General features: G+C 39.0%; 1 protein-coding gene across 4 annotated transcripts in view; it reads left to right on the top strand.

The window, feature by feature from the left end:
- magi3a (membrane associated guanylate kinase, WW and PDZ domain containing 3a) overlaps positions 1 to 20,468 on the top strand; it is a 142,441-nt gene that overhangs the window by 112,933 nt on the left and 9,040 nt on the right. For 3 of the 4 annotated variants that reach the window (XM_032557814.1, XM_032557832.1, XM_032557840.1), the window contains exons 8-17: positions 2,039 to 2,145; positions 7,819 to 8,019; positions 10,294 to 10,923; positions 14,603 to 14,634; positions 15,252 to 15,522; positions 16,376 to 16,470; positions 16,615 to 16,807; positions 17,887 to 18,102; positions 19,818 to 20,003; positions 20,113 to 20,206. In XM_032557814.1, the coding sequence (XP_032413705.1) occupies positions 2,039 to 2,145; positions 7,819 to 8,019; positions 10,294 to 10,923; positions 14,603 to 14,634; positions 15,252 to 15,522; positions 16,376 to 16,470; positions 16,615 to 16,807; positions 17,887 to 18,102; positions 19,818 to 20,003; positions 20,113 to 20,206 (2,025 nt within the window). The remainder of the gene's footprint in view (positions 1 to 2,038; positions 2,146 to 7,818; positions 8,020 to 10,293; positions 10,924 to 14,602; positions 14,635 to 15,251; positions 15,523 to 16,375; positions 16,471 to 16,614; positions 16,808 to 17,886; positions 18,103 to 19,817; positions 20,004 to 20,112; positions 20,207 to 20,468) is intronic. The other variant, XM_032557824.1, reaches the window with a different exon arrangement.

Genomic DNA, 20,468 nt, shown 5'->3' with positions numbered 1-20,468 from the left:
CGGCTCTGACTTACAGTTGTATTTATTTGTTTTATACATCAGGACAGAAGAAGCGCAAAAAAGACATGCTGTGAGAACTAAGTCCTCAGCAGGTTTCTGTGAGATCTGACTTCTATTTATCTAATCCTTGCAGCTGCGGACCCAAGCTCTGTCAGACGGCCTTCAAAGTGCCGAGGCAGAGAACCCTGTATTATACACAGAGCTCAAAAACATAAATGAGATAAAGACATAACGTAAATGCATAGATAAGACTTTAGCACAAGAAATAAAATATTCCAACCCAACCCAAGAAGACATGACCTGTTTCTGCTTATATGTCTGAGAAGAGTTATAAGCAGAAACATTTTACATTCGAGAAAGATTTTTCCAAAGTTCTCTTGAGTGGATGTCTATGAAAATTCATCCCAATGTGTGTATCAGTGTAGACTTTGGTTTTTTTAGAGCTGCATCTGCATGGAACACACTGCTTCTGTCCTCTGGATTCTTCTGGAGCCAAAAGACCAACATGACGATGTTGTTCTTCCAGTAGCTCTTCTTCAGAAAAGCCCTTTTAATAGCAAAAAATCACTTTTACAGACTGAGGTCCACATTTTGTCATGCAACATCCACAAACAGATGTGCTTTTTAAGGGATTTTATGACAGATCACAAAATAGTGCATATTTGTGAACCAGTAGGAAAGTTATACATGGTCGATAATTTTGTTTTGACACATAAAAATGGAAGGTTTGGTATGCATTTGCATGTAGGCCCTCTTTATTATGAGGAACTCCAGGACAGCTAATGACCTTCAGAATTCACAGCACTGCCAAATGTATGTGTATTTTAAACTCAGTATAAATACTGAACACCTCAGATATTTGTTTGAGAAGATTAGAGAGCGCAAAGATCATCAAGAAGACGGAAGAACACGGCAGACAGGTCAGGGATAATGTCAGGGAGACTTTAAGACAACGTCAGTTTGTAAAACAAACTTTGAAAATATCTAGAGCGACTGTAGTATGTTTAATTTCGAGCCGTTTCAAGCCCGCTAAACATATACCTGTAGTCAATCTGTAAATTTAAATTAATGCTGATGTTCCATCAAAATTTGAAACTTTAGTTATTTTGCAAACAATGGGCCAAAATTTTAGCCTCTAGAGAAAAGCTGGTAAAACTCCTAACTTTTTCTTTCTGCTTCACATTGTAACAAACAATTTCAGTAAAATACATGAAAGTGTGTAGTAGTAATGTGACCAAATGTGAGAAAAATTTAAACAGTTTGAATACTTCTCCAAGGTACTGAATCTTCCAGGAAATGACAGCACATGTCAGGCGATTCTTGGTCCATTATTGTCTCGAAATCCTTTAGCTCGTCCTTAATGACATCTGCCCACATCAGTATCTCTTGTCCAACTCTTTATTACCCGACTCAGGGTCAGAACAGATTGTTCTCAGTGTAAAATGGAAGAATAGTCTGTCCTCATTTCAGTCTTTTCACTTGTTTATATTATATTAAGTGATTTCATCGTTCTTTACTCTCTTGACTGTCCAGAGTGTAATTTTTGACCTTAAAATTTGGATGAAGATCTGCAAAATTTTTTTTTTTGGCTCTGAAAGATTTTATTTCTTGGAAATTTTTTCCAGGCACTTCTTTTCCCTTCTCTTATTACTCTGCAGATTATTTGGCTCGAAACGTGTCACTCAAATGTTTAAATCTGTCTAAAAAGCCTTTAAAAATTCTGTTTTTGTGCCATCGTGGCCAGCTCAGGATACGCCCCGCATAGTCAAATCACAGCTTTGCATCGTCATCAGACAGTAGCAACAACAGTGGCGACTTTCTATCTGTAGACCAGCCAGATAGAGAGAACAGAGGGATGGAATGAGTGAAATTTTAGTGTTTAGATGCAAATCTGTGTAATTGACTAGCAGTTAAGATCTTTTCTCAAAATTAGGGAGACAAATGTGCAATTATTTGGGATGTATATTCAATCATTACTCTATATTTTGTCCTATTTGCAGTTCTTGTAACATAATGTTGTTTTCTATCCCCTGTGCAGCCACATCAACCAGAAGACCCAGTTTGAGAATCCGGTGATGGAAGCAAAGAGGAAGATGAGTGATGACACACCCACTGCAGTTCAGCCACCAGCAGCCGCACCCTCAGGTAAAACTCTCAGCAAAAAAATGCTGACATTTTATCTACACTCACAAAGAATCTTCTGTCAGATGAAACCTTTGTTATGTCCTTCTTAAAAGTAGAAAATCCACAAGGATTTATGTAAGAGTGGATGTTTCGGAAATCTTCAAGTTGTAGCCTTGTTGAGATATTCAAATCTAAAGAAACTAACTATCAAATGCTAGCTGGTCTATCATGTTTTCTGGCAAAATCTATTCATGGTTTTGGAAAGTTAGTTCAGTTACTGCTTAAATAAGGAGGTTAGAATATCCACTGCCTGTTCAGAAAGGAGCCGAACAGAAAGTGAAATTGTTTATTTGCATCTTGTTTTTGAAGAATTATAGAGAGAACATGAAGTGAGAGAGAATTGTTTACTGCATCTGATTGCTCTAAGTTATTTCATGTTTTTAGCATGTTTTTATGAGCATACATTTCTGTTTTTAAAAGCAGTTTTTAAAGGTTTGTTTTTTACAACTTAAGGCGGGTTAAATGTTTGAATCAGCTGTTGAAGGGTCCCAGAGCCAGATTATGAAAATGTGAATTGTCACTCACGTGCTTCCACCTCCCAGCCTGCTTCTCTGCACCTGATCTCTGCATCCTTCCCTGCATTTGGTGGCCCCATGTGGAGAAGACTTTATGTTGCTTTCCGATGTTAAACTCCTTCTAATTATTGTCCATTAGTCCCAACTGGGAACTCAAGGTCGGGGTCAAACTGCCTCAAGCGTTCATGTCCAGAATAGAGCAGAAAATTTAATAGATAAACTGTGGATTCATCTGCAGTAATGTGGCAGAAAGAGCTGAACCTAACCGCAAAGCTCACAATTTGCATATGGATCATGACCAAGAGAAGCAGATCCTGGACACAGTCGGCTGAAATGAACTTGTTGATATGTTGAATTGAAAATTAGGGGTGAACATTTCATGCACACTGTAACTGATTGTAAATAAGTATGTAATAACTTTGTCCCCCAAATTAAACCTTCTTACTGCATCATAGAGCCTTGGGCCGGCCCTGGCTGCATGTATTTTTACCCTCCTATTTAGTTAAGTAATCACTGTGGACTCTAACCCCCACAGCCCTTGTCAAAGTTGCTTACATTCTTCCTCTTCCTCATTTTAATGTTTGAAAAAAAATGTTCAAGGACAGACGCTTTTGCTCGTTTCCACACAAGGAAAATTGTAAGAAATCCTCAGTTTTTTTTTACTTTAACTGTTAAAATGTTGCGGCTGATTAGTATAGTTAGTGACATGCGAAAACGTGGCACGTTTTGCTTTAAGAACTGGTGCGTGGACAACAGCGTTGTTAACACAGATGTTCCATCATTGCACTTCTTAAAACATCACATTATGTGTGTTATCCAAACACTGGGAGCCCTTTAACCTTCTGCTTTAAGATGAAATGTCTTCTGAGGATGTTCTAACAGTTGACAGGCTGCTGATAAACAGCTTATAGCCTCGGAAGCTATGATATTCAATTTGAATAATGAAAGGACTCTTCACTGGGTGGCAGAATTCACTTTGACAAGTAGATATGAAATAGGGAAGGCTCTGAGGTCTTTTTGAATGCTACTTTAGCCCCCTGTCATTCACAGCTGCTTAAATATCTCTGCAGACCAGAGGAAGGGTGCCAGGGAAGAGGAATGGGAGGACAGAGGGGTAACTGCAGTTGTGTGTGACTTATTGTCATAAATTGCCTTTCTGCTACTTCTCATGTCCCACATGCGAGGAATGCTGCAGCTTGACTGATATAATCATCCGCTGCACCGTAAACACTAGAGTCTGATAAATGAAGGCCCCCGTGTTGTAAAAGGAGTTGGAGCTATTACGGTCCTCCAAGTGTGCATACACAGAGCATGTCCGTATTAGTATTCAAGTCGGCCTCTGTGTTTCAGACACCCCTCGGACAGATCTGTCCGCCTCAGTCTGCTGCGCGCAGATCCCACCTCCCATAGCTGAGTCTCTCTGCAGTCTGTGTGCCACCGTCGCCGCCTCCAGCTCTAACTGCCCACCCTGCACCTTCCCACCCTCGTTAATGAGAATTAATGGCCAGTGTGAACGTGCGTGAGGTGGCTCTTGAGCGTGATTCTGACGAGGCTGCCTCAGCTGACCTGTCACACAATGGCGACGGGGCACAGGAGCGGAGCACGGCACTGCACTCAGGCCATAATTACAGCACTGACAATCCTGTCAGACATTTCACATAATCACTTCGCCCCCCTGAGAAAACAGACTGTCCCATTGTTGCCCACAGCTTAATCAGGGCCGTGTAAACATGGCTTTGGTTTGTAGCCTCTGCTTTCCAGCTATGGTTTCTGTCCATCCTGCTTTAATGGGGATCATTTAGGAAATAGTTTTTCAGGCACAGCGTGAACATGACTGAGCAGGTTGAGCGTTTTACCTGCAGCAGACACGTTTTAACATTCATCAAAACAAGCTGTAAGGCCCGTAGAGCTAAATTTAGGGTTCACATTCCATCTTAAAAAGTCAGTGAATGTGTGGAATACAAAACTCTATTTCTAATCTGAGGAAATATGATCGTATCTGAAGTAGGTGTGAGCAAGAGCCCTGTTTATGTTGGTCATTATTCAAAAGTCCATCTATCCAAGTTCTGTATTAAAATTAGTAAAGTTGATCAATCGATTTTATGGACTAATCAAATTTTTGGTTTTTGACTATGCATTTTTTGGACAATCTGGATTTTTTTCATCAATGCACTCCTTGGATTTCCATAGTTCAGTGATGTCAGCATGCACAGGGCGGCCATCTTGTTTGACAAATATACTTTCCAGTTTAAATTTGTTTGAATATAGTTGTACCGCAATAGAGACTTTTAAATGATTATGCAACCAACTGTGTCTGTTTCAAAGAAAGAACTACATGAACTGAACTGGTCACATCAGATCCATTCTTCTGAAGTTTTTTTTAATTATGACTATATTTTTGTAATTAAACCAAAATTCTTGCAGCCTTGCTCTGATACTGTGTCATACAACTCAAGTAGGGATGATTGAAATAAAAGCCACTTTTTGAAAATATTTTCTGTCATTTTTAATTTATTTTTTAGAAAAGAAAGCGAGGGGAAAAATCAATTAAAAGCAAATCTGGTATGAAAAAATCTGAGATTTTATTTTAAAGTTACATCACCCAGCACTGATTTAAGTCTTTAACACAATAGAAATATCTGATATAAATTCAATTTGGAATGTGGAATTTTGGAAATGTATATGGGCCCTTCAAAAGTATTTGTGTCAATATAATTCTGCGCGACCTGTCTCTGCTTTTCACTTTAAAAACAGTCACGTCCATAAGCCAATTGCAGTGCAGTTATGCAAATCAAAATCCCATGACACTACGACACTGAGAGAGAGAGTGGTGTGGGAGGCAGGGAGGACTCCTCTCTGCGCTGCCCCTGTAATGAGATTGATGTCGAGCTGTCTATCAGTGTGGGAACCAGGCAGGAACAAAGCCCGACCTGCAGGGACCCAGCAAATAACTGGCGCTCTCACAGGGGAAGAGGAGCCTAGGATTTAGTTAGGATTCACCTCTTTGTGTCAAGGCTAACTCTATTACTTTTCTGTCTCTTCCTGGCTCATCAGTCCTCCCTTTCTCCACTCTCTCTTATAGTCCAATAGAATTTATTTCCTGTCTTCTGTGAAGTTGCCTCATATGATCAACACCTTGCATCACAAGGGAAACTTACTGTGAAGTTTACAGGGAAAACAAAACAGATTTATCTCACATAAAGTGAGATTGAATTGTTTACCACTCGTAACTGGCAGGGACGCCATATTATTTTAGTCTTTTAAGAATCAATTGTTATATTTTTCTAATCCACAAAGGAGCAAAACTATGCATAAAAAGCAGACTCTAAGATTTGGATCGCAAAAGGTGACAGTTTGGCTTAGATGGTTTAAAGTTAAATACTGTCGGACTATTTCAGTCATATGAGAAACCCAAACACACATCAAAACACATTTCCTAATGCCTGAGACAGGCTAAAATTAAGTGTATGGAATGACTTCTAACTAAACTTGAACCAAAAACCTAACATATTTTTAAACTTATTTTGACCCTATATTGATTAGACAAAATCAATAGTAAATCAACCATCAACAATAAATGCAAACTTATACAGCTTGTTCTAGTTTGTGGAGCTTTTCGAAGTTGCTTGTTGCTCAATCATTTCATATTATAAAAGACTGGTTCAAATTTGTCTTTAAGCATTAGGTCCACTGTGGCTCGTCTTGCAATCGAAAGGTTGTGGGTTCGATTTCAGCTTTCCCCACATGTTGACGTGTCCCTCGGCAAGGCACTTAACCCCAAGTTGCCTTCCAATTTGCATATTGATGTTTAAATGTTTGGATGTTTACTGGCTTTATAAAAGATTTGATTGAGCTTGCATTAAAACTGAGGGTTCTTTGATTGTTTGTATAATTACTATCAGTGAGCGATATTCTGTCAGGCAGGTCGTCGGTGCTTGAATGCAATCATGAAGAAGACAGATGGCAGATTAAAGAGAAGCTCATCATTTTACAGAAACATTCTGTAGCCATTTGCTCTTTTACGAGAACCTATTTTTATGAGAATCTAATTGTAAACTGACTTTACAAGAAGATTACCTGGTGCACATATATACTATACTATATGCACTTTAATTTAGAACTAAATTTGCATCAAATTTCTAGAAGTGTCTGCTGGTGTTTTTGAGGCACAACAAAAACTTTGTATTTTATTTCACAAATACATCTAGAAACAAAAACGTGTTTTGCATCCTCTTCAAATCCAACAATAATATTGAAGTATAAACATTTGCAAAATGAAAACTCTACAAATATGTAAGTATTAGGGTTGTACTTGAATCTTGCAGTCTTGCTAAATATTAACACATTCATTAATGACAGGTGAGTGTGTCGCAGTCAGGTGTAAAGAGCAATTTCTAAATCCCATTTTATTATTTCGGCCTTATTCTTAGCATCCTGTGTTTACATGGTGTATGGGAAGGACAACACCTTTCAAACTGAGAGAATTTAGACCTCTGGTTGTTCTTGGTGCATATTTCTAAGATGAAATCCTACACTAGGTGAAAACAAATAAGGAAAGATGTGGATCCCAGAACCAGTTGGAGACGGTGGAAAAACCTGTGTTGAAAGTTAGGTCTACATGTTGGCGAAAGTCAAATATGATACTATATATGTGTTGTTTGTAGGTCTATAAAAAAGCTGTGTCTAAAGATCAACAAGAATTCTGATATGATTTTATGTTCTACATGATTTGTTTGCTGTGATACAGGCCACAGTTTGAAATAAAATCCTTCACTGTTCAACTGAATGTCGGCCAATCAGTATACGAACCATGCATGCAGTAAATGTGTGAAGTGATTCTCTGGTTATAATTTCTGGAATGCTAAAAGGAGAAATGGATAAGGCATTAATGTGTTTTGCAGTTACGCATAAATACAGGTTTGACTTGCAAAACAACAACAGTTTATGTCGTCATTTAGTAAACAATTAAAATGTGTGGTTAAAGATAAGCTTGAAACAAAACGGGAAACTGGCCTCCCTCCTAACTGCTATGAGTGTGTTGTTGGGATCAAATTCCTTTCCACCTTTTGCATTCTCTACTTACTATCTCTGTTTTCCATTTTTCCATATATCTCCACAGAAGAGGAGCCTGCTACAGGGTTGCGTGGTTTCACTCGGGATCCATCTCAGCTGCAGGGTTCCATCTTGCAGACATCACTTAAAAAAAGCCCGCTGGGATTTGGGTTCACTATCATCGGAGGAGACCGACCGGATGAGTTCCTTCAAGTCAAAAACGTCCTTCCTGATGGGCCTGCAGCACATGACAACAAGATTGCCCCAGGTAAATTGCCTCAGAGCAATGATAGTGTTCTCTGAATTCTGGACACCAACTGTTTAGCAGTCAGAGGTCAGACTGATCTAAAGAGCCTCCAAAACTGTTCAGACTTTGAAATATTTTATCCACTCAACACATAGTAGCATATAATTGTAAAGTGGAACAAAAAGATTCATGATTTTCACAATTTCTTTTTACAAATAAAGATGTGAAAAAGTGTGAATTTGTATTCAAACCTCCTTTCTTGAATCATAGAACCACTTTTCACTGCAATTAAGTCTGCTAAGGTGCATTCGCATCAGGTTTGTAAATCTAGACATGGTGGTCTTTGCCCATTTTTTATTGCAAAACAACTCAAGCTTAGTCAGATTATGTAGAGTCTCTTTGGACATCAGTTTTAAAACACTGTCTAAGATTCTTATTTGGATTTAGGTTTGGACTTTAACTAGGCCATTCTAAAACATGAATAGTGTCATCTAAGCCTTTCCATTGTAGCTCTGACTGCATGTTTAGGAATGTTGTTCCCCACTTTGATGATCAGGTCAGGGTAATTTAAGCTTTCCGTCTTGCATAATGTTTTTCATGCTTTCCAAAAAGCTCAGTTGTCTGACCAGATCACTACTCTGTCAAATAAAACACTTTGAAAACACTGTTTGTGTTGGAAAATGTGTCTAAGGAGACTGTAGTGACACAAAAAAATAACAGATACAATAAGTCCCAAATTATGTGCATTTGACTTGTACACTGTTTTCTTGACCTTTTATATATGGTATAGGCAACCATTTGTAAAGAAAGTGGATCATGGATACTTCACACTGAGTATCACATTGCTTAATCACATAAGGCAGTGTTATGATCAGTAATAAAAATAAGAAGTCATCAATAAAACAGACGTCTAGTTTATAGTTTACGGTCAGAGTTTATATCCAACATAAATTGCAGTTTTAATTGGCCTGTCTTATGTAAGTTGAAGGGTGAGCGCTACATGAAGCCATTCAGGAATCTTTCAAGTAAAAGGCGTTGCAATGGGGTAGTACAAAAATGCAGGGATTTTCACCTTTTAATTTGTCTGTGGACATTGTGATCACATGTAGGGCGACTGAATTAATTTGAATAACTGTTGTGCAAAAAAAGCTTTAGGATTCATATAACACTAATATTGATCGCCACACAAGCACCGCTGCTGAGAATCAACGAGAAAGTGGAACAGAGAGAGTAATTATTTTCACTGTCTCATTTCCCTCGAGGGAGGGGAGGGGTAATTGACTGTACCAAAAGATGAATGTAATTAATTTCATTGGGTTTTAACAGCGAGCATTCAACTGGAACAACTTCCCCTTGCATCTTAACACTATGGACCTGCTATATTTATTCATGCCAGGATGTGCAGTGTTGGAGCTCTCGGAGAATGTTTATTCCACTTGCCTTTTGGGATGTTTTTAGGTAAAACACTGTAGTACCATATAATGAGTCAGAGCCACCATGTTAGTTTATGGAGTTCATTTAAGGAGTGCAACTTTAGCTGTGTTTGCTTGGGGAAGGTATTGATTGTGTAGGTGGGATGGATCTTCTTCTGGGCTTTTAGCCAGCTGGCCAGTCAGCGGTTCAGCTGTTTGGCAGGACAAGAGCTCCAGCTTTTACAGGGAGATGAAGGTGGAAAAGAATGAGCATGTCATTTATCTTGTGCTGTTTTACACCTTCCTACTTCCTGTTGCCATAATAAAATTATGTACAAATATATACTGTTGATTGGTAAAACATTTATGTAATGTAGCAACATATTTGGAAAGTGGAAGATAAATTAAAATTATTCCCAATAAAATTCTGGAAATTGTGGAGTCAATTCTGTGAAAAACCACCTTTTGCTATGATTACAGTTACAGCTATTTTGGGACTTGTCTTCCAACTTTGCACACCTAGAAACATAAAAATATCTATTGTTGTTGATTATTGTTTGTGCAATATCTCTTGAACAAGCCTTTTCTAGCATTCCACACTAAGAAATAAGCAATAAAAATATGTATGACTCGTGCTGATATTGCATTGGGTCAACTTCTGTACTTTCCAACACTCAAAACTGCAATATTGTTATCGTATCAGAAGTGAAAAAGTTGGGACACCCACAATCCCAACAAAATACATTGAAGTTTGTAGTTTACTAGTGAAATATAGATGTGATTGTATTTGCTCTGTATTTAATTTAGCCATTTTTCACTTTTGAGAATGTTAAAGCATTTTCAACAGCTGTAGTTTTATGAAATCTCTTTGTTCTTCCTCGAGGTGACGTCATTGTGGACATTAACGGGGCTTGTGTGCTGGGGAAGACTCACGCTGACGTGGTTCAGATGTTTCAGTCCATCCCAATCAACCAGTATGTGGACCTGGTCTTGTGTCGGGGTTACCCTCTGCCAGAGGACTCTAACAGCAGCGAAGATGCATCAGCCTCACTCAGCGCCTCAAAAGAAGCTTCCCCTTCCCCATCCTCCTCCAATCCCCAGGAGCCCCATTTCACAGTCCCGGATGGAGGACACCTCTCACGCCAGAGTGCTGCCGTACCGGCCCTAAGCAACGGCGGACGCCACCATCACCAGCCTCACCCACAGCAACAGCAGCACCTTCCTCTCGCCCACAACCAGGAGGGCCCAGACCCCACCCTGTTACAGCCGGAGCTAGTGAGCGTACCCTTGGTGAAAGGGCCAGGGGGGTTCGGTTTTGCCATCGCAGACTGCCCCTTGGGGCAGAAGGTCAAGATGATCCTGGACGCCCAGTGGTGCCGTGGCTTGCTGAAGGGTGACGTAATCAAGGAGATCAACAGGCAGAACGTCCAAACGCTGAGCCACGCTCAGGTAGTGGACATCCTCAAAGACCTGCCGGTGGGCAGCGAGGTCAACGTGCTGGTGCTTAGAGGAGGTGAGTGGCTGTAAACATTTGGAAATCTGGCTCAAGTTAAGTTTATGTGTAAAAGCAGTTCAAAGCGCTTCACTTCATATAAATATCTAGCCTGGCCATTGCTTTTCTGCACATTTCCGCTTGATTCAAATCCAACTTCACATCTCAGTGTAGACTTTCACCCATTGACCTGGATTTCTCCAGTAGAATTGCAACCGGGTCAATGAGCGAACAGAAGAAGTTGTGAATGATCACGTCAATCTTCTATACTGTTTCAGAGTTGTAGTCTGCCTGTAGTTGTAAGCAATGGCAGCGGAGAACGTGAAAAAAGCCATTCAGTCCACGTTGGTCATGCTTACAAATATTGAATTAACATTAACAGCCATCTTGCTTGGCTCAGCACTTCTGTCTTGGTTGTTCATATTACAGTGTAGGCAATTTCCGGTTACATACAGTACAGACCAAAAGTTTGGACACACAATTGTGTCCAAACTTTTGGTCTGTACTGTACATCATGAACAAACATTAGCGGTTGGGCAAAATGTAAAACTTTGATAGAGTCCACGCTTCCAGGAAGCAATTGTTTCTCTATAGCGAGAGTTCAGACCCTCTATATGAAACAAAGTGTGGAACAAGGGGCTGGTTTTTACCTGACTAAAAAACATACAGTCAACAATTATGAAATAAACAATAAATGATGCAGTTTGTCAAATACCATCATCAAAATCTTCAAGCAAATATACATCAAATATGTTTATTAATGTTCCACTTACTACTGATCAAAGACAACACTAAAAAGGCGGGTTTTTGTCTTTATTTAAAGGAACTCAATGTTTTGGCAGTTTTCTGGAAGTTTGTTCCAGAGCTGTGGTGTGTAGAAGGTGAATGCTGTTTCTCAGTATTTGGTTCTGTTTCTGGGATGCAGATACAAGGTTGATACAAAAACAACAGATCTAATGTATTTTGGTGCTAAGCCAGGAGACTCAGGTGGTAAGTTGCTAGCACCACAGCTGTGACACGCTGTGAAATCTTTCTGAATGTTAATCTACAAGTATTATGTTCAGACAGTGCACAGGTGTTAAAGCCTGGAGGCAAGGTGACAGTTTATTCCAATTCTTCTGAAATCCTTTTAATCCCCTTGCATATTTCTATCCTGCTTTGTGCTTTTGACTCACTTTTTTTGCCATCAAAAAGAAAAAACAATATACAAAATTCCCAGACTGCTTTCAAAATTAATTCCCGAGGAGACGCTGACATTATCCTTCCTGTTGTCTGAGATCTATCAACTGTAGAGGAGATGAAAGTTCCTGTACTGTGTACAATGTTTTAATTTATAAATGACAGGATGGATTGCGTGCTTCCTGTCTTGCTTGAATACACGGACTCTCCCAATGTTTAATAAAGCAATTTCACGCTCTGGCCAACGCCAGCTCTGCATCATCTACTGTGCACCTTCCCAAACGGGGAGGAAGTGGAGCTCGGTCACATGGGAGAGAGCTGCATTCGGAAGAGATGGCAGCTTCACTGAACCACTTGCTGCCATGAGAGAAAGAAAGAGAGTAGGCAGGAGACTCAGAGCGTGGTGGGTAATCACCGCCTGTCTTCTTGCTTCATGCTTTCCCTGATTTGAAGGGCTTGTTCCTTTTTTTGCCTTTGCTGCAGTGCAGTATAGCCCAGATTCAGGAGATCAGTGTTGCACCCACATATCAGATGCGCTGAGCCGGGTTCTGCTCCACGCTCCCGGGGGTTTGTCGTGTATCTGCATTAATCGCACACGTGCATATGCTGCATGTGTGAGCGTGTGTGTCACAGCTTTACGAAAGCATAGGATCACAGCTTTCCGGAAATCAAAGATGAAATGCTGCTGAGGTTTCTCAGAAGACCCCCAAAGGCTTGGATTAGGACTTTCTTCAGTTTCAACCAGCAGTCAGAATTGCAGATGATGGAAAGTAAATAAGGGAAATTGTGAAGATTTTCATAATAAAATTAAGCTACAGTGCCTCGTAAAAGTATTCACACCCTTTCACACAAAAGTCAGAGTGTTTCATTGAGATTTTATGTGATGGACCAATACAAAGTAAGGAAAAATATGGAGTTCAAGAAAAATAATAGAAAGTTTTACTTTTTCCTATTTCAAAAACATCTCAAGCTCAGTGAGATTTGACACAGAACATCTCTGACCATTTATTTTCAAGTTGATTTTCACTTGAACTAATGTCTGAACTTTGACTGGGCCATTCTGACACATGAATATAATTTGGTTTTAGCCATCCAATTGTAGCGCTGTCTGTGTGTTTAGGTCCACTGTCCTGCTAAAAGGTTGACCTCTGACCCATTTGCTTATTTTTTGCAGCCTCTATCTGTTTATTTGCTCCTGTATTTAACTCCATTCATTTTTTTCATCAACTTTACCAGCGCCTCTGTCCTTGCTACAGAAAAATGTTTTTCTATTTATACTTTATTCCATAGAGCATAAAAACATTTAAACTTTATGTTTTTGATAATATAAATACAGCTCTGAAAAAAATTAGGAGCCCATTGCACTGAACCCCATTGAAAACCTCCTGGTTATTCCACCAAATATTGATTCCTGAACTCTTCCTGAGTTAAAACATTAGTGTTGTTTTTTCTAAATGAATATGAACTTGTTTTCTTTGCATTTTTTGAGGTCTGAAAGCATTGCATCTTTTTTGTTATTTTAACCATTTCTCATTTTCTGCAAAATAAATACTAAATTTTTGCTTGGAAATTTGGGAGACAGTAGTTCATGGAATAAAAGAACAATGTTCATTTTATGCCAACAAATACCTATAAAAGGTCAAATGAGAGGAACTGTTAATTTTAAGTGGTCTCTTAATTTATTTCCAGAGTTGTATATTATTAATACCATAAACATGTTTTAATAAACATACAGTTGTATGTTTTAATGCAACATACTGAACATTTTAATACATTTATTTGTGGCGGAACAAAAATGCAGATGTGCAGACCGAAGGAAACAGATGGAGAATTAACATACATTAATTAGCTTATTGAACAAAGGAACAAACAGGCGCTGCGGAGGCAGGAAATCCAAATTAGTCCAAGCATGAATCCACACCTGAATTGTTCAAACAAAGTAAATGAACTGGGTGGGGATAAACAGCCAAGGAAAGCATCTGGTGGACCAAATGAGGAACAATGAAGACAGTAGATAGACTTCCAAGGAAATATTACAATATCTATAAATGGAAAAAATGTGAAGCACCACTCAGAAAAACTACTGATCAAATGCAAACCACACTCTGGGATGAGTTTTGTGAAAAACCGGACAGCTTCAGCGCCTCTGGGTTGCATTTGCAGCAACAGGTGGCTGGTTTCACCCAGAGAGGGGTGGATGTTTTCCCATGGCTCCAGGTCTTCTTTGGCCCTGCTCTTATAATTACACATCAAACATCAGTAATACTTGAGCCTACTGCCCCCTGGTGGTAATAGTACGCATTGTTTTCCACACCCTTCCCATTTCAAACTTGAGAGAAGCGGAGAGGAAAGTACTGAAAACATATCTAGTAAAGGTGAGAACAGAGAAATGGGATAAATGCACAAAACCTATAACTAAGATTTTTATGATTCTCACCTTTTGTCATTGGTATATATTTCATAATGTGTTAGCTATGTTTTCTTAAGGATTTAACCTTCACTTTCACCTCTCTGCCGATAGGTCAAACTTCTCCTGTGAAATCATTAAAACCTGTAAGTAAAACTCTTTTTATCAGTTTTCTCATAAAAGATGATGTAATAGAAAACCCATTTTCTGTTTAATTACAAAATAGAAACCATTATTTTTTCTGGTTTACTTTTATCTCTGCCTCCCACATGCAATGCTGCATTATTCAGGCAACCTGCATTATCCAGGTTATTTCTGGAGCTGTGTGTGGGTAAACACACATGCTCCATGCAATCAGCAACTTAACATCATTCTGTGCTTGGGTGTTGTAAGATAATATGCCTCGTTCAACAGCTTGTCACTGTGCTGCTCCTCTGTTCTGCGCTTTGAAAATAGAGAGGAGATGAGGCAGAAACAGTCTTTTACTCACTCTGCTTTGTTGGTGAAATGCAGTATCATTCTGCTCGGATGTGCTATTTGAGGGATTTTTTTACTTTTTTTTGGTAACGAAATCCATCCTAAATTTATTCGCATCCTGGTTGTTTTAGACTTGAATCACTTAGATAAATGATCTGTTGTTGCTGTTGTTACACACAGTAACCGTATATGTTCCAAGTGATCTGAAAATGTGCCACAACTAATGGATGTTTCACCCACCTGAGGACATGCACATCTGTTTACCCTTTCCTCCTGTTGTGTGTAGCAGGAGAGAGCTAGCATGCCCCACGCTACTTCCCAGCACAGCCTCCATCATCCTCTGCACGCCGTCTCCCACCAACTGCCACACCCAGCCTCGCAGCCCGTCGTGCAGCTGCAGCAGCGGCAGGAGATGGCGAACAGCACAGAGACCCTCAGTCAGCCGGAGGTGCTCTCCAACGCGCTCCCTGTGTCTACCAACACCCTGAGGTCGTCTTCTCCTAAACCGGACCCGTCTGAGCTCTACCTCAAGTCCAAAGCTATGCTAGACAGCAAGCGTAAGTTGCGGACAGCTCTACTTGAGCATCTCTCTAATCAGCTTTGCAATATATTTCATTGGTTGGATATGTGAGATTGATCCAAACCCGCTTGGAAGTTACAAAAGTCTCTTCTGGAGATTTAAAATTGCTTCGACATTCAAGTATTAGATAAAGATTTGCAAATTCAGTATAGCAATCTCCAGGTTTTGTACTTTGACCTGCCAATACCAATTTCACCTTTAAATTGACTTTTATGAGCTTTACATCATGTTATAATCTTATTCCGTCATTGAAAACACACCTGGAGTGTTGCTTTAATTCTTTCATGCATGTTTGAGAAATCCTTGAATCTTTCATTCAGCTGTGCCTGAATCATCTTAAAGAGACAGAAGCCCAATTTCAAGGTTCTAACTAGGAAGTCCATATCTGAGTTCAGTTATGTGACCAGGATGCCACCATTCAGAGGTTTCCAAGCACGCACCACTGGGAGTAAACCCCAGGGGAAATCAAGATAAACTACATATCCCTTCAAGCACTGGAACCCCCTGGGAATCCTAAGAGAAAGCTGGAGAGTGCAGCTTGGAACAGGAAACCTACGTTTCCCCCAGGACTTATTAGTTCCACGATCTGATCTCAGATAAGACAAAGAAGATATATGGATATTTAGTCTGAAATGTAGACTAAAAATTCTACTGACAGACAATAAATTATGTTCTATTACATTTGAAAAACAAATATTTACATAAACACATTTTCCTGAAGGTTGATTTTCTTGTAGTGTGATTTCTTGATTTATGTGACTATTCCAAATGAATCATTTTTGACCATGGTGAAAACTTTCCATCTCTTCTTATTTCTTTCCTGTCTTCAGCACCTAATGCCAAGGATCTGGATGTGTTTATCAAACGGAACCAAGAGTCAGGCTTTGGCTTCAGAGTTCTGGGTGGCGAGGGGCCAGATCAACCGGTGAGTTGCACAAATTTTGTGGGATGATAGGAAGTTTCCAAAAACAAAAACAAAATAGACTATCAGTTAATATAAACTCCTTATAATCACATCACCAGGTTGATGTGCTCTTTCAAGCGCAGATCATTTCGATTTCTTCTCCAGGTGTACATCGGCGCCATTGTTCCACTCGGTGCAGCCGAGAAGGACGGCCGTTTGCGAGCCGGAGATGAGTTGCTGTGTATAGACGGCGTTCCCGTTAAGGGCAAGTCGCACAAACAAGTGCTGGAACTGATGACCAACGCCGCGAGGAATGGCCAAGTCATGCTGACCGTCCGCCGGAAGCTGACACACACAGGTAGGTCTGCTGTGTATAATCAGCTCTGCATTCCTCCGAGGGCACTCGCTACACAGTTCCTTCATCTCCTCATTTGCCTCAGATCAGCATGCTGGAGGAGAACCTCGGGGAAAAAGCTTTGATGTGGGATTTGCTCAGTAATCCTTTAAATTTGCTCTGGGTGACTTCCCTGTTGGAAAAAAAAAATTGGAATAAATGAAGTTTGATTAAAACGATGACTTTCTGCTTTGAAGGCACTTTCTCTACCTCTTGAAAGAAGATTTAATTTGATTTCATTAAAGATATTAAAACTATTTTACAAAAAGGTTGAAATAAGATGGTTGCTTTGTTGCTACATTAAAAAGCTGAGCTGATTTACATCTCAAAGTACTTTCTGAAAGTGTTTTTGCAGTAGCTCATACCTCCTGCTGAAATAAGGCTGTTTTAAACCCGCAAATAGCCACTTTATCCTTAGCAGGAGCACTTTTTCTAATGACTGTGCAGAAAATAAACATCTGTCATGAGGACTCTCTGCTTTTATTGCTGGGTTTTTAGAAAGATGAATAGGCTGGTTGAAGATCACAAAGCAAACATTCAACAAAAAGGGACTGACTCACATTCTTTTTTTCACATATCAGTGTCTTTAGATTTGTTCTCTGTTCAAGAGAAGCAATAAATCTCCTGAGTGCCAAAAGCACATATTTAACACCTACATAAGTTTGTAAAATATATCAATATATGTGATATTAAAAAGAAAACTGAATATAATACATATATTAATATTTCTTTTAAAAAATATATGAGACGATTAGAAAATAAAATGAGAAAATATATAATTCTATTTCATTTGACTATTTCATACGCCTGTGTTGCTGTATATCAATAATTTATTTTAGAGAATGTGTGACCAAAACAATCAGTTACTAATTTTCTCTAATTTTTATGTACATTTATTTATTACAATTTTATTTCATTTTAAATACCATACAGCCAATTACTCATTGACGGGATGGCCCTGATGTTCTGTTAAACCGGTCTGTACGGACTAGCCTGTAGTCAAAACACAAACATTGTCTTGTTTGTGTTTCGTCATTCTTCAGAGGCTGACGAAGAGGAAGAGAGCGGCCAGCAGCCTCAGCAGGTGGCGTCGGCTCTGGTCAACAGCTCTCCCAAAGTGCCTCGCGTTGAGGCGCCAAACGCCGTCCAGCCTGCTCAGCTCCCCAGACCAGAGAGCTTTGATGTTACCCTGCAACGGAAAGACAATGAAGGCTTTGGTTTTGTTATCCTCACATCAAAGAACAAACCCCCACCTGGAGGTGTGGAGCAAACACAAACACGACACATGCATGATTTTTGTTTTCCTAGATCAGATTTAGAATTGATGCAAATCAGCACAGCAATGGGTCAGGATATGCTTGAGGGTTTCAAGAATTTACTTCAAGTTTCGTATTATAGCAACAGTTTACAACAACATTAAGAGCCAAAAATCCAATTTAGCCCCATCTATATAGACTCTAAGTTCAAATTCTGTTTGTTTCAAATGCATTCATTTCAATGTACATTATTAATAACTCTGGTTGTGGCTTTGTACAGAACAGAAGCACAGACGCAGTGATTCTGTAGTACTGTCTTTAGGAAATTTATGACTATACATAATTAATGGCAGCAATATATCAATCAGAAGTGTTGTCTAGAAAAGAGAAACAGCTGATAATGAAATCACTGAGCCGGGAATACTTTCTATGGGAAAGAAAAACGATTAATTGTGATTAATCAATTGTCGAATAATTATCAACTAATTCAGTAATTGATTAGTCATTAATTAAAGTATACAGACTCCACCAAACTCAATTTTCTGAAAGAACATCATTATCAGAGCAATAATTAAGGCAAGACTATACAAAAATTATGTACATTTTGCATTTAAGTTAAAAAAAAACACCTTTGTTTGTAAATATGTTCATCCCAGAACTCTTTTAGTGGCATAGTTCTACCTGGACCTAATTGAAAATCATTTTAATAATCTTTTATCAAATTATTAATCATTTAAACCAAAAAATAATCATCAAATTGCCCCTACCTGGCATTAATGTTAAGTTGAGTAGAAACGGAGGAAATTTTCACATGGTAGAGTGAGAAGTTTTTTTGTTTTGGTTTTTTTTAGCTGCAGTTGCATTCTTTGCTACAAATGATCAACTGTATACTGAAGGCATATACAGTTGAACATTTGCCTAAAATGCAAATGTTATTACCAATCATTTTTTTATTTTCTTATTTAAAAAAGGAATTGATTCATTTCCTTTTTTGCATCTTTTATTTATAATATCGCATAAAAATGTTTAAGTGATTAAATGAAAAATCTGCAGAATATGTCAAATTTATATGATTAATTGATTAACCATCTGAATAATTGATAAAATAACAAATTACTAAAATAATTATTAGTTGCAGCCCTAATACATGATAATTACTCAGAAATGACTCTATTAATGATTCCATTCAGAAAAGAGAACCAGAGGTAATGGCAGTAGTAGTTCTATCCGTGATGCATAAAAGAGAGTTAAACACAGAAGCACTGGGACAGAGATGATGCAAAGTAAATTACAATAAAAGCTTTGTCAGTCACGCATTCCAGGAAAGAAACAGCTTATCGCAGCATCACTGGGCTTACCTTCGACTGCAAACGTCATAACGAATGGTGCATTCGATGAACAGGCTGCCTAATTTGACTTCTTCTGAAAGGGATGCATTTGTGGCTCGATTTCAATAAACTTCATTCCAAATAAACACTGCCTTGTTATTACAGCGCTAGAACCACAGCTGACTTCATTAGTTTTTTTTGTGCAACTCTTAAAACACAGAGAAAAAAGCTCTTTACCTTCATCGAAATATCGGACATTGCTGTTCTGTGACATATTTTATTTTAAGCAAACTATTCCTTTGGATGTAGAATCAGGATGCATACCACTGAATCACTGCTATAGAAACATGCTAAAAGTCAGAGTTTTTCCTTTTATCTTTTTTTTGACAGTCATACCGCACAAAATCGGTCGTATTATTGAGGGGAGCCCCACAGACCGCTTAGGTCGCATGAAGGTGGGGGACCGTATATCTGCTGTCAACGGCCAGTCCATCATGGAGCTGTCGCACAACGACATCGTTCAGCTCATAAAAGACGCCGGAAACACAGTCACACTGACTGTCGTCCCTGAAGAAGGTAATCAGGCGTCACTCTGGTTTCTGTCCGGCTAATTAGGAGGGTGTCCCTTCTTCTTTCTTTTTCTAATGGGCTAACAGGACTGTTGATGCTTTCTCTGTCCTTACAGACGGCGCTCCTCCATCTGGAACAAATTCAGTAAAGCACAGTCCTTCAATCCAACATAGAGCCATGGGCCAACAGCCTTCCAGTCATCTAGACAGGTATAGTAACACAGCGATATGCAATAGGTTAAGTCGGCTTGAACAGAAAAATATTTCAAAAATAAACTCCAAAGTGCTTATAATTTGGATAAAATTTTCTAGTAGATTTTAAATAGGTCATGATTTTGCTTTGATTTTGAGTTTGGCCATCGCTAATTGCTAAAAATGTCATCAACTCTAAAATTAAACCATAAAGTTCCTGTAAAGTGGATTAAACCCAGCCATTTTCTAATTTTTAGACAAATTAAGCAAGGATTGAATC

This window comes from Xiphophorus hellerii, chromosome 1 (genome assembly GCF_003331165.1).
Source record: "Xiphophorus hellerii strain 12219 chromosome 1, Xiphophorus_hellerii-4.1, whole genome shotgun sequence".
In the NCBI taxonomy this organism is placed as follows: Eukaryota; Metazoa; Chordata; class Actinopteri; order Cyprinodontiformes; family Poeciliidae; genus Xiphophorus; species Xiphophorus hellerii.
Note: the sequence above shows the minus strand (reverse complement) of the source record. Positions and strands in the feature narration are given on the sequence as shown.